Source organism: Mus caroli, unplaced genomic scaffold (assembly GCF_978045245.1).
Source record: "Mus caroli unplaced genomic scaffold, Mus_caroli_1 scaffold_13, whole genome shotgun sequence".
Lineage (NCBI taxonomy): Eukaryota > Metazoa > Chordata > Mammalia > Rodentia > Muridae > Mus > Mus caroli.
Window position 1 is genome coordinate 12,534,083 of NW_028227268.1, and position 18,069 is coordinate 12,552,151.

Sequence of the window (18,069 nt, forward strand, 5' to 3'; positions counted from 1 at the left end):
GAATACTAAATTTGGTTAAAGTCTCAGGACTTAATGTTGTGTGTTAAGTTTCTGGTGTTTAAGATTGGAGGAGCTTGTATGTGGTAGGATGAATTCCCAGGTGATTGACATCTTACAAATTCATTGAGCTGAAAGTGACCAAGAGGGACACACACACACACACATACCATAGCAGTTTGTGGATCCATCTAACAACCCAGGTTAATATTTTTAAGTCATCAATTAGAGCACGTGTTGTCCTGTAACCAAGTGGTGGCTCACGACTATCTGTAACTCCAGTTCCAGAGAAGCAGACACCCTCCTCTGAGATCAACAGGTACCATGCACACACATACAAATATGTAGGTGCACCGCATACAGACTTCCATGGTGCACATACACACATGCAGGCACAACATTCATACACATAAGAGTTTAAAATCTAAAAAACATTCTAAGGAAAAAATTAATGTTTAATATAAAAGCCAGGTTCGCACTCAATCTCACTAAATGACTTCTTCATTTTACTCTAAGTTTCCCAATTCCTTGACTTTTGATGAAATTTCAGTCTTTGTGGCCCCACACAAGTGGGTTTGTGAGCCTCGGTTTCCTTGTTGGTGATAAACGTAATGAGATAACAGCCTACACTGAGAATTAAACCAGGTGAGGTCTGTGAAGGTGATGGGCATGGGGCTTGCTGCTAATTGCCAATCCTCTTACCCCACCCCCACCCCCACCCCACCCCCACCCCATTTCATTTCCCTCTCTTCTTGATGATGTAAATGCCCATTGCTGTTGACTTCAGGGCTGTGTGGTCCAAGGATCTCAGGATCTCGCATATGCTTGTTGATACATTCCCTAGCACCAGGCCACTCCTGTCCCCTCTCAGCTCCTGAGGCTGGAGCTGGAGAATAGATGTCTCAGTGGTTAGAACTCACTCTCCTTCCAGGGGACCCGTGTTTAGTTCCCAGGACCCACGTGATGGTGCACAGCCCTCCATAACTCTAGTTCAGAATATCCGGTGCCTTCCTCTGACACATGCAGTACATGCACATGCAGGCAAAATGCTCATACATGTGAAAATAAATAAGGGAAAATATGTCTTGAAAAAGATGTTAAGACCTTCACAAAGTTCCGAGAGAGGCTGGGAATGTTGGTGGTGGTAAAGTGTTTGGCTGGCTACCCCAAACACTTACAGTGTGTGTTCCATCCCCAGCACTGGAAAAAAAAAAAGCATAAAGTCCATGAGCTAATGGCTTTGAAGCACATTTCACCAGGGAGGGAGTCAGTGAGCATTTTAGCATTTTGGGAATGAAGGGTTGAACCAATCTAGGAGAGCAGTTACCATAAAGCTTCTAGGTGCCCAGGGCCAGCAACAAGGACAGACAAACCGTCTGCTTACCAGGAACCCAACCCCAGCTGATGTGGGCCAGTCGAAAGCAGAGGCCCTACCATCAGGGCCTGAAGGGGTGAAGCGCCCTCGCTGTAACAACGCAAAAGAAGCTGTGTGTTTGTGGTGGGTATAAGAAATGCCCGAATCTGGGCAGAGGCCTGAGGAGAGGGCCTGAGCTGCACCTTGCTGGGTTTGGGAAGGACGATCGGCACACAGAAGCTATGCTCCACCTTGGCTCTCATTTCTCTAAAGAGAGCAGCATACTTGGGGTGCAGCCAACCCATCTCCTGCCTCACACTCTGTCTTGGCTGTTGTGGCTGCAGGTCAGAGCAGCTTCAGTGTGGAAGCCCAGCCCACCGTAGGAAAAGGGAAACAATTCTTTTTTTTTTTTTTGAGACAGGGTTTTTCTGTATAGCCCTGGCTGTCCTGGAACTCACTTTGTAGACCAGGCTGGCCTCGAACTCAGAAATCCGCCTGCCTCTGCCTCCCGAGTGCTGGGATTAAAGGCGTGCGCCACCACGCCCGGCTGGGAAACAATTCTTACTGTTAATTTTAATCCAATGTACAGACATGTGTCCCGTAATAACCAAGTGCCAGAACCGTGACGTTTGTTGGCTTTGTGACTGGGAACCTCACAGTCTCCTTGTGCAAACCTAGATGATGTAGCCTAGAAAACTCAGGCTGGAAGGTGAAAACTGTTGTGTATGTAGTCTATCCTTGGCTGGAATGTTGGTTTGCAATGTGTGACTGTGGTCATTTCTCTGCAGCCCAGAAAACTCATTGGTTGCTTAAGTTTAGCAGTGAGGTAAAAAAAAAAAAAAAAAAAAAAAAAAGAGAGAGAGAGAGAATAAATTAAAAGCAAGAGGTTATTTGTGCTCTTGATGAAAGGGATTAAGTCTTGTTTGTTGAGACAGGATCTTACTATAGCCCAGGCTAGCCTCAGACTCTTGATCCTCCTGCCTCTGCCTCCTGAATACCAGGATCACAGTGTGCAGCCCAACCTCTGCCAAAACGGAATCACTTTTATCTCAAGAAAAGTTAGACACAGGAGTGGTGACACACACCCATAATTGCAGCTCTCAGGAGGCTGAAGCAGGAGGATTCCTGTGAATTGAGGCCAGCCTGGGCTACAGAGTGAGTTCTAGGATAGATAGAGCTACATAGTTGAGACCCTGCTTCCTGCCCCCTGCTGAAAAACATGAGAAAAATAAAAGATAAACATTGCAACCGGATTCATGGACATGTTGATCTAAAAGATGGGGGCAAGCTAACCACAGCACATCCATTTAGACACCTAATGTCCTTTTAGACCAATAGCCCCAAATAGTCTCAAACCCAAAACACACAGCTGCCACCGTTGCTTCCTCCGAACTGCCTTTCATGGCAGTGAGCTGGGGTGATGGTTTCCGACTTGTGAGAACTGACAGACATGACGTGTAAATAAGCCCAGGTGCTTTCTGTGCTTGTCTGATGAGCCAGCCTCACCCTCTAGTCCCCTTCGTCCCAGACGGCAGCCCCTCTCAGGACAACACATCCGTTTCCCTCAGCAAGCATCAGCGGCCTCTGTACGGGGAAGAGCATGCAGGACTCACCGGGTGCCCAGAACCTTCTTGTATGCACACTTTGTCGTTTCTATGGAAACACTGGCTTTACTGCCCAAGCTCTGAGTGTTTCCATCTGGGGCTGGGGGTCAGAAGGACTGTAAGGAATTCCCTGCTACTTTGCTGCTCAGTGTCTAAGGTGACTGTAAATTTCCTTCCTTCTCTGTGTGTGTGTCATGCCTGTTCCCTTGTGTCTAAGATGACAGGCTGTTTCCTTTAAAGAGTTTGGCCAGACCCGGCTGACAGTTAATTTCCTGCCAGCCAGCAGTCTGTGCCCTGAGCAGGAAAGAGTGGAAATCTCCATGAAAACCCTACCAGTGGTAGAACAGCTGGATGTGGTGGATGGCACAGACTGGCCACCTCAGACAGACAGACTGACCACCTCAGACAGACAGACTGACCACTTCAAACAGACAGACTGACCACCTCAGTCATACAGACTGACCACTTCAAACAGACAGACTGACCACTCAGACAGACTGACTGACCACTTCAGACAGACAGGGAATATTCAGGATCACACATCCCTGTGCTCATCCAAGAGAGCCCAGGATCGTTGGCCAGCACATCGCCTTTCTGCAGATGGAATGTAAACAATCTCCAACCAGGGCAGCAAAAAGTGTTTGCAGTACATGGGACAATCCTCTCTTTTCTCTTGTCTTTTCTTTCTTTTCTTTTGTCTTTTCTTTTCTTCTGAGTCTTTTTTAAAAAATATTTATTTATTTATTTATTTTAATGTATATGAGTACACTGTAGCTGTACAGATGGTTGTGAGCCATCACATAGTTGCTGGGAATTGAACTCACGACCTCTGCTCGCTCAGTCCCTGCTCGCTCCAGCCCAAAGATTTATTTATTACTATATGTAAGTACACTGTAGCTGTCTTTAGACACACCAGAAGAGGGTGTCAGATCTCATTATGGATGGTTGTGAGCCACCATGTGGTTGCTGGGATTGGAACTCAGGACCTTCGGAGGAACAGTCAGTGTTCTTAACCACTGAGCCATCTCTCCGGCCCTCTTCTGAGTCTTTTGAGATAAAGTCTTATTCTCCCAGGCTGACTTCAAACTTGCAATCCTGCTGCCTCAGTCTCCTAAGTGCTGGACTGACAGGCAGGCACCGCCACACCACACCATACCACACCACACTCAGTGGGTTTCTTGACTTTCTATCTCTGGAAATTGGAAATTGTGTTGAGTAAGTGGTGGTGGGGCTGGAGTGCAAGGCCTTGCACAGCTCCACACACTGCATCAGTGAGCTGCAGCCTCTATCCCTGGAGAATGTCCTCAGAGGCATTAACTACGCTTTATGAAGCACTTCCTGCTCGCTGCCTAAAGTTTGGCATGTGACGGAGAAGGATGGAGGGGCTGCCTTACGATTCTGGTCATGTGATGCTTGAGTTAATAATGGGCCCTTCTTCTCCAGATGTGGAGGAATTCTAGGCAAAACAATCGCAGCAAAATAACAGCTATTTACAAAAATATGCGTCAAGTCTAAAACAAGGCCAGAAGCCACATTAAAACCCCCTGCCTGGGCCAGTGAGATGGCTCAGCAGGTAAAGTCACTTGGCCCTAAGCCTGAGGACGTGAGATGGACCTCTGGGGCCCCACAAAAGAGAGGGAAAACTGGTTCCCACGTGTCTTCTGACCTCCACATGCATATCTTGGCACATGTGTGTCTCCCCAGTATACCCCCAATAAATAAATATAAAAAAATTTTTAAACCTCATGCCTACATAGAAAAATGGTCAAATGCTGAAAGGAGAGAAAACCTGAGTTTCAAATCTGGCTGCCTTTTTATTTTTATTTTCCTTTTCCCCTTCTCTGTGTTTTCTGGGCATTGCCACCAGCACTTTTATACTAGAAAATAATATCAAAGAAAGAGCCCACTTTGATTTTTAAAATGACTGTATGTGGCACCAGTGACAGAAACAGAAAGCTGTCATGGCTGCACCTGGAGCAATTTCCACAAGTCAGAAAAGAGATCCATGTAGCTGGTTGAAACTGTTCTGAGACTTGGATGGTAGTGTGGGGGAGGGTACTCGGGGATGGGATGGGATGGGATGGGATGGGATGGGATGGGATGGGATGGGATGGGATGAGATGGGATGGACAACCAAATGAACTTGAGTTAAGCATCGCTGGGCACTTCATTAAATCTGCACAGGTCTGTTCAGGATCTCTCTCTCTCTCTCTCTCTGAAGTCACGTGGGGTGTCAGAGTGCCAGCCCAGAAGCAAAGCTGTCTAGTAAGGGGTTGAATGTCACAGGACACCTGTCTTTACCAATATCCTTTGTTCCTTTCTTGTTAGAGAAACTACATCTAATTCTACACAGGGTGTGACAGAAAAATTCAAAGTTAGCTTAAAGCCTTTCTTCCTCCCTGGGATATTTATATCCTGACCTAAAATTCCAAAAGACAATTACAGGTGTTTGGCCAAAGACTCCTGGCTCCCTCAGCCACAAGGATGCTCTCCATAGTTTAAAAATCGGGGAAGTAGATAAGCAAAGGTCTGGTCCCAGCGGGTAAGAGCACTGACTGCTCTTCCAAAGGTCCCGAGTTCAAATCTCAGCAACCACATGGTGGCTCACAACCACCAGTAATGAGATCTGACGCCCTCTTCTGGTGTGTCTGAAGTCAGCTACAGTGTACTTATGTATAATAATAAATAAATCATTTTAAAAAATAAAAGAGAGAGAGAAAGGGGTGGGGGAGGGTAAGATGGGTAATCGAAAATGTCTGGGCACAGCACACAGGAGGCAGAGGCAGGCAGATCTCAGAGTCTGAGACCAGATGGTCTATGGAGTGAGTTTCAGGACAGCCAGGGCTGTACAGAGAAACCCTGTCTCAAAAAACAAAACAAAACAAAAAAAAAAACAAAAGACAGCAGTGAGATGGACATATTAGAATGTTCATGTTTACAGGAGATGGTCATAATTGCTGTATAATTAACACACACTAATCAAAGTTAATTCTACCCACCCAAAGCTGTGTTGATATACAATGCACATATCATAGAATCCAGTCATTTAAAGTGAACCGTCTGTGGCTGGAGAGATGGCTCAGCACTTAAAACCTCTTGCTGTTCTTCCAAAGGACCCCCAGTGTGTGGTTCCTAATCCCCATTTCAGGGTGACTTGGCTGGCTCCCTGGGGCACCTGTGCACACATGGCACACACATGCACACACACACACACACACACACACACACACACTCATATATAAAAATAAAAAGATAAATGAAGTACATAACAGGCTTTGCTGTATGTACAGAAAGGTATAGCCATTGTTGCGATTTTATTTGCACACACATGTGGAGGTCCTTGTGTGTATTCTATTACACTTGTTTGCACACACATGCGGAGGTCAGAGGACGACTTCCACGAGTCACTTCTCCCCTTCCACCATGTGGCTCCTGGGATCTAACTCAGGTAGTCAGGCTTGGCAGCAAGCGCCTTTACCCACGGAGCTGTCTCATCAGACCCACGTTTAATTTTAGAACATTTTCAGCACCCTTCCCCCAAGGCATCCTATGCCTCTCAGCTGCCGCCTCATATTCCCCTAGCTGTGGGTAAGGCCCAGTTTCCTCCTGTCACTAAACATTGTCCTGCACTGACCATTTCATGTGGTCCCTCAGGACTGCCTTCTACTTGCTGTCTCCAGGGCTCATCTCCGTCACTTCACGCTTGGCTTCAGGTCTTCTTATTGGCAAAGACCATCCTGTTGGAAGGACATGGTATACCCCCATTAGTTGGTTCACATGAATTGTTTCCACCTTGTAAAAAATAGAAGAGAATATCTTTGTTTTCACTCTTTCATTTCTCAATCCTTGCTTCAGGTCTTTTTTTTTTGGGGGGGGGGGGTAACCTACTGAGTCCATTGGTGCTACCCTATGGGAATGTTGACTGATGCTGTTGGCTTGATCTTACATGAGTCTCGTGCGGGTCTGTGATGAGTTCGTGAGTACTATTGTCATGTCACGTCCAGCAGACAGCATTTTATAGCGCTCCTCTCCCTACTTACGATCTTTCTGCCCCTTCTGTGCTGTTTTGTGAGCCTTTGGGTAGAGGAAGGTTCTCACAGATGCCCCAGTTTGGGCTGAGTACTCAGTGATCACTTAGTCTCAGTACTTTGCTCACTTCAGGGTCCACCTTGCCTGGTGATCAGGCCGAGGATGACGGCAGCACTGATCTATGTGTATCCGCATAAATATTTAGGAGGCAGTTTGACCACACATCCCTCAGCAAGACCACAGGAGAGCGTTCCTTCTAGAGCCCGTGACCTCCAAAGCTCTGGATTTTTGATCAGCTTTTCAGTCTCAGGCATAAATCCTCTCTTGTAGAGTAGGTCTCAGATTCTACTCAAAAGCTGCCGGCTGTCTCCATAACCTTTGCACCGCCATTGCCACAGTAGGTCATTCTTATCTGTTAGGTTGGTATTGTAACATGCAGGGTTGCCCACTGGGTTATACGACTGGTGGCCTTTCTCCTCTGGTGGCCTGCAGGGAGGAAGTTTCCAGGACAGTTCAAGCCTGACTTCCTTGTATCCTGGTGTGTTAAACATCAGTAATATTATCTCACCATGTAGCTACGTCAAGCAACCAAAAGCCTGTGTTTGGGGGGGGGCACTTCAGGGTTCTCGCTCACCAATGACTTACAATGAGGTGTCTTATGTCTGAGATAGAGATTTTCATTTAATAGCCCATATCTTCTTGGGAAAGCATCTTTCCACCCAGAGGGTGGCTACATTCAAACTCCCCCTTTTAAAAAAGAAAATGTTCTAAATTAGTTTACCAAGCTGTGGATTTTCCTACATCCTTAGTTTTGGTTCAACTACCCCCGCCTCTCCCGTCCTCTGTATCTCCAGCTTTTGGTGCTAATGGATAATTGTTAAGTGCACCCATTCATATGTAAGAGTTTTGTGTTGACATTGCTGTCATTTCTCTCTGGTGTGTACGTGAGAGTAGAATTTCCAGTTCGTGTGATAACTGTGTGATAACTAACACACTGCCCCAGTTCACACCCCTGTACACAGCATCCAGCGTTTCCATCTCCTCACCTGCATTTATTGGCTTCCTCAAAAAAATTGTTTTACGTGAATGGGTGTTTTGCCTGCATGGGAATCTGTGCACGATGTGTGCCTGATGCCAGTGGGGGCCAGAAGAAGGCATCAGATTCCCCCAGAACGGAAGTTAGAGACAGCTCTGAGATGCCATGTGGGTGCTGGGAATCAAACCTGGGTCCTCGAAAACAGCAGCCAGTGCTCTTAACTGCTGAGCCATCTCTCTATCTCTAGCTGCCCTTTGAAATTGGAGTTATTCCTAGTAATTATGAAGTGATTACTCATCTCAGGGTGTGTGTGTGTGTGTGTGTGTGTGTGTATGTGTAAAGCTAGGTGTTTGTTGTTTGACATGGATCTTAGGCTCTGAATCTAGGCCTTCTAGCTTATAAAGGAAGCATTCTACCCCGCCCCATTCACTATGCTTTTTTTTTCTTTCCCCACTCAGTTGTTAGCGCTTCCCTGCAAGATCACAAACATTTGGTTCAGTCAACACAAGTTCCTCCGTACTCTGCATCTCAATCTGTCCCCCTGCCCCTCCCCACCTGACACCCACCCAAACCCACGTAATATTGTTCCCTCTTCCATGTCTCGGGGCCAGAGTCCCTCTGTCCACCCCACACCCCCAGCTGCCCTTGAAATTACATCTGGAGCCCTCACAGAGTCAGGAGCAGAGTCTCACAGAGCAGCGGGGAAGGTGGCCTCTCATGGTGCCAAAGGCCCCCGAGTGACTTTGACCAGGTAGGGGCTCGCAGCTGTGCTGGCACCTGCAGTTAAGGGCAGCCAGCCAGCCTCCTCGTGGAGTTCTGTGCTGCAAGAGATAAGCGCAGACAGAGGCCTGGCTGTATACTCAGAGGCCAGAGCAGGAAGCAGGACCTAGTTTCAAGTCATAATTGGTTTTGTACCCCCACCCCGGGTCTCCTCCCCTTCAGGATAAGTAAGGAGCCTTTTAGCCTGGGTCTAGAATTTTACAAATGCTTTTTATAAGAACCCACTGAATACACCAGTTTACAACAAAGCTAGCCAGCATTATTGTTTTTTATTATTATCTAAGAAGATGTCTCTCATATGATCTTCTTGAAGATCGTTTTCCGGTTAAGCTTTGGCTCTGGAATTCCTACCATGTATGACCACTAACCTCAGTCATTGGGGTGAGAAATCTCCCCTCAGTGCTGCAGGGACACTGTCCCCACCCCACCCCCATTATCCTTATAATAAAAATGGCCCGTGTCACTTCCAGAGTTTCCTTGGCTTCCTTTACTTCCAAAAGATATGGAGGCATCTTACATCCAACATATTCCGATGCAAATTTTCTCTCAAAGGCCAGGCTTGCCGCCTCAACCAAAGTGCAGACCTCCAGTGACTTCCACTCCGAGGAGGCTCCGCCCTCCCTTATCAGCATGGATGATGTGATAGAAAACGTTTGCCTTTCCGGTAGTTGAACATGAAGTTCCTAGCTAACTGTATTTAATCGCACTCAGGAAAAGCTAAAGCACGCTGACCTTCCCCACTGGGAAGTCCTGTTCGGTTAGGAGTGAACTCTCACAGGGCTCCAGAGGGTAATGGGATTGGAAGAGAGCGAACCTGTGATTGAGTGCCTTGGGCTGAAAAATGTGAAAGAGAATATTCTTTGTATCCCGAGGTCTGAGTGCTCAGCAGTGGAGGGGTCACTGCCAGTGTTAAGTCGAGAGGTCTCCTGCAGATTTTCTCCATTCAAATCCTTTGTTCAGAACGGGATTTCTTAAACTTTTACCACTAACAGCCCCTTCTCAGTTCAAGAATTTTTTTTAAATGGTTCTGAGCATATATGCAGACAAAATAGATATATATATCAAACACTGGCTGATAATAGATCATAAATTTGTTTTAAAATAATTCTTGGGTATAATCTCACCATTTCCTGAAGACAGTAAAGTTTCCACACTGATGACACAGAAGGGCTTCTTTCTTTTCACATGAGTAATCTAATCTCAGCTGATCATATGATTCTGTATTTTTTTATTTTATAGTTGGTAGTGCCAAAAGCATTACTTCAAAAACTAGGAAGCATTACTTCAAAAACTAGGCGTTGTGTTCAAATCCCAAGCCAAGGTTCATTTCACTTTCTGTTTTGTTTGGTTTTTGTTTTTCAAGATAGGGTTTCCCTGTGTGGCCCTGGCTGTCACTGTGTAGACCAGGCTGGCCTCAAGCTCAGAGATCCTGTGTCTGCCTCCCAAGTGATGGGACTAAAAGTGTATGTGCAACACCACTGTCTTGGTTCATTTACCCATTTTAAAATGAAATTCAAATCAGCAACTCAGAGAACAATTTCTTTTTTTTAATGACTTTAATATATTTTTATTAGATATTTTCTTCATTTGCATTTCAAATGCCATCCCCTTTCCTAGTTTCCTCTCTGAAAAGCCCCTCTCCCTTTCCCCCTCCCCCTGCTCCCCAACCCACCCACTCCTGCTTCCTGGCCCTGGCATTCCCCTATACTGGGGCATAGAATCTTTGAAAGACCAAGGCCTCTCCTCCCATTAATGGCCGTCTAGGCCATCCTCTGTTACATATGCAGCTAGAGACATGAGTCTCACCATGTGTTTTCTTTGATTGGTGGTTTAGTCTCAGGGAGCTCTGGGGGTACTGAGCTTCATATTGTTCATATTGTTCCTCCTATAGGGTTGCAGACCCCTTCAGCTCCTTGGGTACTTTCACTAGCTCCTTCATTGGGGACCCTGTGCTCCATCCTATAGATGACTGTGAGCATCCACTTCTGTATTTACCAGGCACTGGCATAGCCTCACAGGAAACAGCTATATCAGGGTCCTGTCAGCAAAATCTTGTTGGCATCTGCAATAGTGCCTGAGTTTGGTGGTTGTTTATGGGATGGATGGATCTCCGGGTGGGGTAGTCTCTGGATGTTCCTTCCTTCAGTCTCAGCTCCGAACTTTTCCAACACAAGACAATACCAATGTGATAGTAACATTCCAGGCAGTGTGAGGAAACACTGAATGTCTCAGCTTCCTATTAACTGTTACTTTTTCTCTAAGGGTAGGGAAATTTGTGTAGAGTAAAGCCCTGCAGCTCACAGCATATGGTAGCCATGAGTCTGAGCCAAGGTGCTCGGAAGGCTGCGTGTGTTAGCGGTGTGATAGCACACACAGAATGGTGTGTGCACTTTGTGTGTTCAGAACCAAGGCTGCAGCGAAGAGATGCAAACCAGGCCGGTACTGCAGAAACACCCCAGATCCCGTATGTACCTCACTCCGAATTAATCTTTGCCTGTTGTGCATTCAGAAATGTTTCATGGTTGTCAACGTTTTGTGACTGTGTCCCTATTCAGCTATGCGACCCCGGGAGTGTGGGTGACAAAAAGAAAGGACTGGAACAAGCTACAGAAATTCTCAAGCATGTTCCTCTCCTAGCCAGCAGGTGGCAGTAGAGACACATGGTTTTCAGGTGCCCTTTCCAGCTGTGCTCCTTTGGCCTCATGCTGTGTGTTCTTCGCCAGGTCTCTGTGCCCTGTCTATCAACCATTCCAACTCTTACCTGGCCTATCCTGGAAGCCAGAGTACAGGCGAGATTGTACTCTATGATGGAAACTCCCTGGTAAGTTCACAGCGGTCCCTGGTGTACCAGCCTGCCCGCCCTGGCCAGCTGGTGAATAGACTTGATAAGGAGGCCTTGTTGCAGTGGGGTGAGCTGTATGGGGGAGCTCTCTGGCCACAGCAGTTGGGTGAAGGAAAATAAAGGGCATCTGTGTTGAAGCTCACAGTCAATATTAGTTAACATCACTGTGAGGCAGGTGCCAAAACAAGGCAGAACACCTGCCCACAGTGAAATCAGTGAGACAGCTCACAGTCCATCTGCTTATGCTACCCTCTGCTCCCCGACGGTTCATAGAGCAGGGCAGGATCACTCTGGAAATCCCCTAAAGAAGCAAGCAGAAAGATCCCCTAAAAGCCTGGCTTTGTGTCAGGCACATAGCTGGTCATCCACCTTCCCAAAGACAGGGTAAGGAACACATACACACACACACACACACACAGCTCTGAGAATGTCACAGAAGATGAGATGGGTAGGACAGAAGACCCAGGAGAAAGGGTAGGTGGTTATAGGGTGCTGCCTTCTGGACATGACACAGATTGTCAGTAACCCTGACATCTGTACTAGATCAGGCCTGTCATGGAAGGGCTGGGGCGAGGGGCTTATGAGAACCAGCTCCATGTAGGCTATTAATTTTTTATGGTGGGGATAGGGGAGAGATTTTCTTCAGTAGCATAGCCACTGCTAAGTTGCCCAAGACCCTGTAAGATGCCCTCAATAAACTCATTGGTTCACCAAAACAGAGCGAGGTCAGGGATCAAGGGGGAGGGGGAGGAAGAGCTCCATAGGAAACGGTTCTCAGCTTAACCACAAGTAGCCCAGTAGTGAGCAGGGAGATAAGGCCGAGAGCAAGGGGGTGGGGGGATTCATCTTCCCCCTTCACCAGTATTGATCTGCACTTCTCCCCAACACCAACAGAAAACGGTGTGCACCATTGCTGCCCATGAGGGGACGCTGGCCGCTATCACCTTCAACTCCTCGGGCTCCAAGCTAGCGAGCGCGTCTGAAAAAGTAAGTGGATTCTGGGTTCCTCTCCTGCCTGGGCTGGCAGAACCCCACTGAGGTGCCCAGACTGCAGCTGGAGCAGTAATAGCAACGTGAAGACTGACGGGTCCTCTAGACCTGCTCAGAAGTGGTTTCAGGGTGAGACTGCCTGCAGTGGTCCGTCAGTGGGTTTGTCCATATCAAAGGCAGACAGCAACGCAGAAGCAAGACACTGACATAAAAACTTGTAGTTTAAGCTGGGCGTGGTGATGCACGCCTTTAATTCCAGCACTCGGAAGGCAGAGGCAGGAAGATTTCTGAGTTCAAGGCCAGCCTGGTCTACAGAGTGAGTTCCAGGACAGCCAGGGCTACACAGAGAATCCCTGTCTCGAAAAACAAACAAACAAACAAACAAACAAAAAAACTTGTGGTTTTACTGAGAAGTCCATGTGCCTGTTGTCCCCAGATAAGGATGCATGTCCCCATTGTCCACAGATGTGGAGAGATTGGACTCTGTTGACCAGAATAAACAAAGAAGGTGATCAAGTTACATTTCAAATGCCATGTAAACCAGATATATTTTAAGAAGCAGAGATAGAATAGTCTATAAACCCAGAACAGTTTGTGATCACACATGCACGCACACACACACACACACACACACACACAGAGAGAGAGAGAGAGAGCCTTGAACAAGGCTGGGGAGGGAATTTTACACTGAGTACACAGAGTTCCAAGAATTCATATTTGGCACATATACAAATAAAAATGCCCCTGCACCCAAAGCTTTGTGCTTCCTCCTCAGAGACAGATGCTCAAAGTCAGTAGAGCAAACTGCCATGGGAAGGGACCTCATCTCTGTGTGGAGCATTTGTGCTTAGGAAAAGGCCGTCTGCTTTCTCTCCCAGGGCACTGTCATCCGAGTGTTCTCTGTTCCCGAGGGGCAGAAGCTCTATGAGTTTCGTCGAGGAATGAAAAGGTCTGTGTCCAGTGTCCGTCTCATAAAAACCTCCCTGGCAGCTGGCTGGGGAGAGGGCAGGGGCAGGCCCTACAGCCTCCTCCTAGGGGTTAAATGCTTTCCAAGTAATAGACTCAGGGCCCCACGGGGGTGGGGGTGGGGGCATTGTAAAAAAACAAGGCAAAGAAGAGGGGGCTTAATGCTGAGACTTGAGACCAGAAGTCAGGGTCTTTTGATATGGCCATGGGAGGGAAACCAGCACGGGAGAAAGCAGAGGGCCAGCGAATCACACTCCGGACACAATGTCTGATCCCTGCACAAAGGGAAATAGAGGGCACCATCATATGTGAGCGGTTGGTACCGTTTTTTTTGGCTGAGAGGTTTGCAACTGGGTCTGTTCAGAGCACCTTGGAGAGGTCTACAGGCTAAGGAAGCAGGACTCCCACCCTCTGGCTGAGAGGAAGGGCCAGGCCCTGTGGGTTCTACCTAAGCCTGGGCCTCCCCCTGAATCTCTCCCATGTGGCTTTTTAAACATGAACCGCATACTGTTGTGGGTGGGGGTGAGGGGGTTAGAATAGCTTGGCCCTTCGAGACACGTTTCCCTCTCAGAACTGGGAGGTGATGCCCCTCCCTGTTCCGGCTTATCGGCCCATGTGTTGTTGTTGTCTCTAGGTATGTGACAATCAGCTCCCTGGTGTTCAGTATGGACTCCCAGTTCCTGTGTGCCTCCAGCAACACGGAAACTGTGCACATCTTCAAGATGGAACACCTGACAGACAGGCAAGTGCGGGGCCAGGCAGAATTCCTACCAGATGGAAGGAGTAGCCCCCCGTTATTCTGCGTGTGTTCGTTGGAGCTTCACTTTTAAGCTGGGCCCGGCTGCTGTGTTGTTGCCAGTGTAGTAGAGTCCGTGCTGGCAGAATGTTTTGGGGCGTCCTGCACAGAAGCACAACATCTAGGTCTGGGATCCTGAGTTTTACCTACCTCTCGGCTCAGCAGGGTTTAGGAGGGCAGGAGCCCAGTGGTCCCGGTTCTTCCCATCTTTGCAGAGCAGGGAATAGGCTGGAACGGGATTCATATGACCTCCGGAGGTCCACTCCCTCATGACCTTCTTCCCATAGCCGAGTCCTCCCCTCCCAGAGGCTATCACAACAGTGCCACCAACTTCAAAACATGAGCCGAGGAGGACTTTTTTTATTTTAAGTTAAACCTAAGATTTCTATTCTGCACACTTTCCTCAGACTGTGTTTGCTTTCTAGTCTCTGCTTAACAGTCTCCAAATCTTTAGCGGCTGTGGCGGCAGCCCGGGCGGGCCCTAGAAGGCAGCCATCTATGACAGCCTTTCACTCTCATGGTACCACAACTGAGCAGTGCGCCCACCTACCTCGTCCGTACTCCTAAGCCCCACCCTCACTCCAACCCCCACCTCATCCCCCACCAGTCAACGTGGTTAGGTTAGAGACTCACTGCCCTCTCCCACCCCTGCTGTGTGTGAGTGGCCAATGGTGCCCACGGGCAGAACCTTGAGTTCTCAGTGTGTCTGAGAAGCATTGGTGTGTCTTGGGCAATGTGGCTTCCATTTTTAATCTTAGTTCTGTCTGCTGGGAGAGAATTTTTCAGTGGTGAGGGAACTGCCACACAGTGCCAGCCTGTATGCATCTTCTTGCTGGAAATGTTCCTTTGAACATGACACCCCCTCCCCAAACTCCTCCATTCTCTTTTCTCTTGGTAATAAAATCTAAGCTTCTCCCTTACCTGCAGGATCCAGGAGCCACCCCCACACCCCCCATATTCCTCCACCTCAGGGACACCAACTCCCAGACCCCTCCACCATAGAGACACTATTTATTATTTAAACACACACACACATCATTTGCTGAGTTGCCTGCTTTGGTTCCCCTGAGGAAGCCTGCCAGAGGCTTTAGTGATTGTTCCCACATTCCAGTGACAAAACAGAAAACCGTATGTTATGGACTCACCCACCTCTCTCTGCGCTGTGGTCCTATCTGGACCATGTTACATAGCTTCTCATGTTGCTTGGCTTTTTATACATCTGTGCTGTGTCCCAACCTTAACTATAAAGTCTTTATGTTATTTCTCTGGAGCACAAGGCTCTAGGACCATTACTACAGATGTGTCAAGTCCCGGACAGGTTAGTCTGAAGGTCACACACAGCTGTATATCAGGATCAGGTCCCACAAGCCAGTGACCTCATAGCAGGTGCTCCCAAAACACACCTGGGGGCTTGCACCAGTCCCCAGTGTGCTGGCCATGGTATGGGACACCACGACGGCTGTGTCGCTCACTGTTCATGGACCTCTTTGTCTAACACAGGCCCTGAGATGAAGTTCAATGCATTCAGGGAAGCTCCCAGATTCCCACCGAGCACCTGAATATTTTCAATGCTGGGTACCAGATGGCTCTAAGCCGAGTGTCTTGCCTGCAGGCCTGCCTCCTACTGAGTCTGGCTCAGGAAGCCTTCGCAGGGAATCTGTCTGTTCTTCCCTGAACCTGCTTCGGGCTTCTGAGCTGATTTTACAGGGTCCAGATATCTATTCCATCTGAATCTCTTCCCTTGCCTTCTTTTGGAAGTCCAGCAATCATCAGTAAGCCTCTTTTAATGTAAGAAAGCAGCGGCCCGGGGAAGCTCTTAACGGGGTAAATGTGGTTCTTCTGAAGGACACGCGGGCCCTGATGTTCTTTAGTTATTGCTGGAAGGATGTGTCTCTGTGGCCAGAACACTGTGCTCGGGCACAGCCTCTGCCTGGCAAGGTCAGTGCTGGGCTGTGGCAATCGCTGGCAAGGTGCCTGTGCCCACAGCCCAGGCCCACCCTTGCCTCTGCATTGCCTCTCCTAGCCGCCCAGAAGAGCCTTCCACCTGGAGCGGTTACATGGGAAAGATGTTCATGGCAGCTACCAACTACCTCCCCGCCCAGGTGTCGGACATGATGAACCAGGACAGGGCTTTCGCCACAGGACGCCTGAACTTCTCTGGGCAGAAGAACATTTGCACCCTGTCCACGTATGTACAGTGCCACCAAACTCACAGGTGTATGTTCCCAGGACACAGAGTCCTTAAATGTATGAGAAAAAAAAAAAAAAAAAAAAAAGATGGAGCTAAGAAGATGGTTCAGTGGTTAGAGCCCTTCCTGCTCATGCAGAAAACCAGAAGTCAGTCAGCACACATGACTGGTGGCTCACTGCTGCCTGTAACTTCAGTTCTTGGGGGGATCAGGGGTGTCTGATGCCCTCTTCTGGCCTCTGCTGCATGTGGTACACATACAGATAGGCAGGCACACACACACAAACACAGAGAGAAAAAGAGAGAGAGAGAGAGAGAGAGAGAGAGGAGGGAGAGAGGGGGGAGGAAGAGCAAGAACAATCTGTCTGCTGGTTTTAATGTGGATTCTCATGGGGCAGCTGGAAGTTGACATGTGAATACCAACCCTTGGTCCTAATGACGGTGCCTTACAAAACAGTCCACGTTTTCATAAGATGAAATAATGGACTTCCAGTTCCATAGCCTAGGGGGCTGACAGGTTTTTTATATCCATAAGCTTAGAGGCATTTATTAAAGAAATGAAACACACACACAGACACACACACAGGACATGGTGGTGCTCACCTGTAATCCCAGCACTCAGGAGACCTAGCCAGGGATTTGAAAGTTCAGTGCCAGGCCAGAATATGCATCAAAATTCTGTCTCAAAAGATCATAAAAAGAATCATTTTAGGGACCAGGAAGATGACTCAGACAGTAAAATGCTAACCACAGAAGCAAAAGAGACTGGGGCTCAAAAGAGGCAGAGCCTGAGAAATATACATTGGCTGGCCTCTGGCTTCCTTCCACATGCAGGCCACCTGCATCCATGTGAACGCACACACATAAGCCTGGCCAGCAAAGATGTTGAGCTGGCTCTGTTCCCGTCCTTTCTCTGTCACCGTTGACAGCAGAGTCTCATGTAATATAGAGCCCACATCCCATCTAGGGAGAGACAGCAGGAAGCTGGCAGGGCCTTTCACAGGTGCTGGTGTCTACTTGCATTAATCTTGTCCCATCCCATTACACACAAATCCTGGAAGTAAATGATCAGGTCTGAATGTAGAGGCAGGGCCAGAAGTCCCAACTCTGGATCACTGGGCAAAGGCAGAAGTGCTGAAGACGGGGGATGAAGCTTTGCGGGCTGACTCCAGATCTGTAGCAATCCCTCACTTCTCTCTCTCAGGATCCAGAAACTGCCGCGGTTGCTAGTGGCCTCCTCTGACGGACACCTTTACATCTACAACTTGGACCCGCAGGATGGAGGAGAATGTGTCCTAATCAAAACCCACAGGTGAAGACTCTAATTGTCTAACCGCTGTTCAGGGACAGGTGTGCAGCGCTGTCTCTGCTCCAATGTTCTCGCTGCTGTTGCCACCTCCTCGAAGTCCCTGTGCCATGCCCCCAGCAGGTTTTTGTTTAGTTCCGATGTTTCCTTTAGGACAGCACCTAGGCAGATGGCATAATAC

At 48.1% G+C, this 18,069-nt stretch overlaps 1 protein-coding gene across 1 annotated transcript in view; it reads left to right on the plus strand.

Moving 5' to 3' along the window:
* Wipi1 (WD repeat domain, phosphoinositide interacting 1) overlaps nucleotides 1–18,069 on the plus strand; it is a 37,945-nt gene that overhangs the window by 15,125 nt on the left and 4,751 nt on the right. Inside the window, exons 5-10 of the mRNA XM_021177768.2 lie at nucleotides 11,524–11,621; nucleotides 12,537–12,629; nucleotides 13,511–13,581; nucleotides 14,233–14,340; nucleotides 16,418–16,582; nucleotides 17,787–17,894. Of these exons, the coding sequence (XP_021033427.1) occupies nucleotides 11,524–11,621; nucleotides 12,537–12,629; nucleotides 13,511–13,581; nucleotides 14,233–14,340; nucleotides 16,418–16,582; nucleotides 17,787–17,894 (643 nt within the window). The remainder of the gene's footprint in view (nucleotides 1–11,523; nucleotides 11,622–12,536; nucleotides 12,630–13,510; nucleotides 13,582–14,232; nucleotides 14,341–16,417; nucleotides 16,583–17,786; nucleotides 17,895–18,069) is intronic.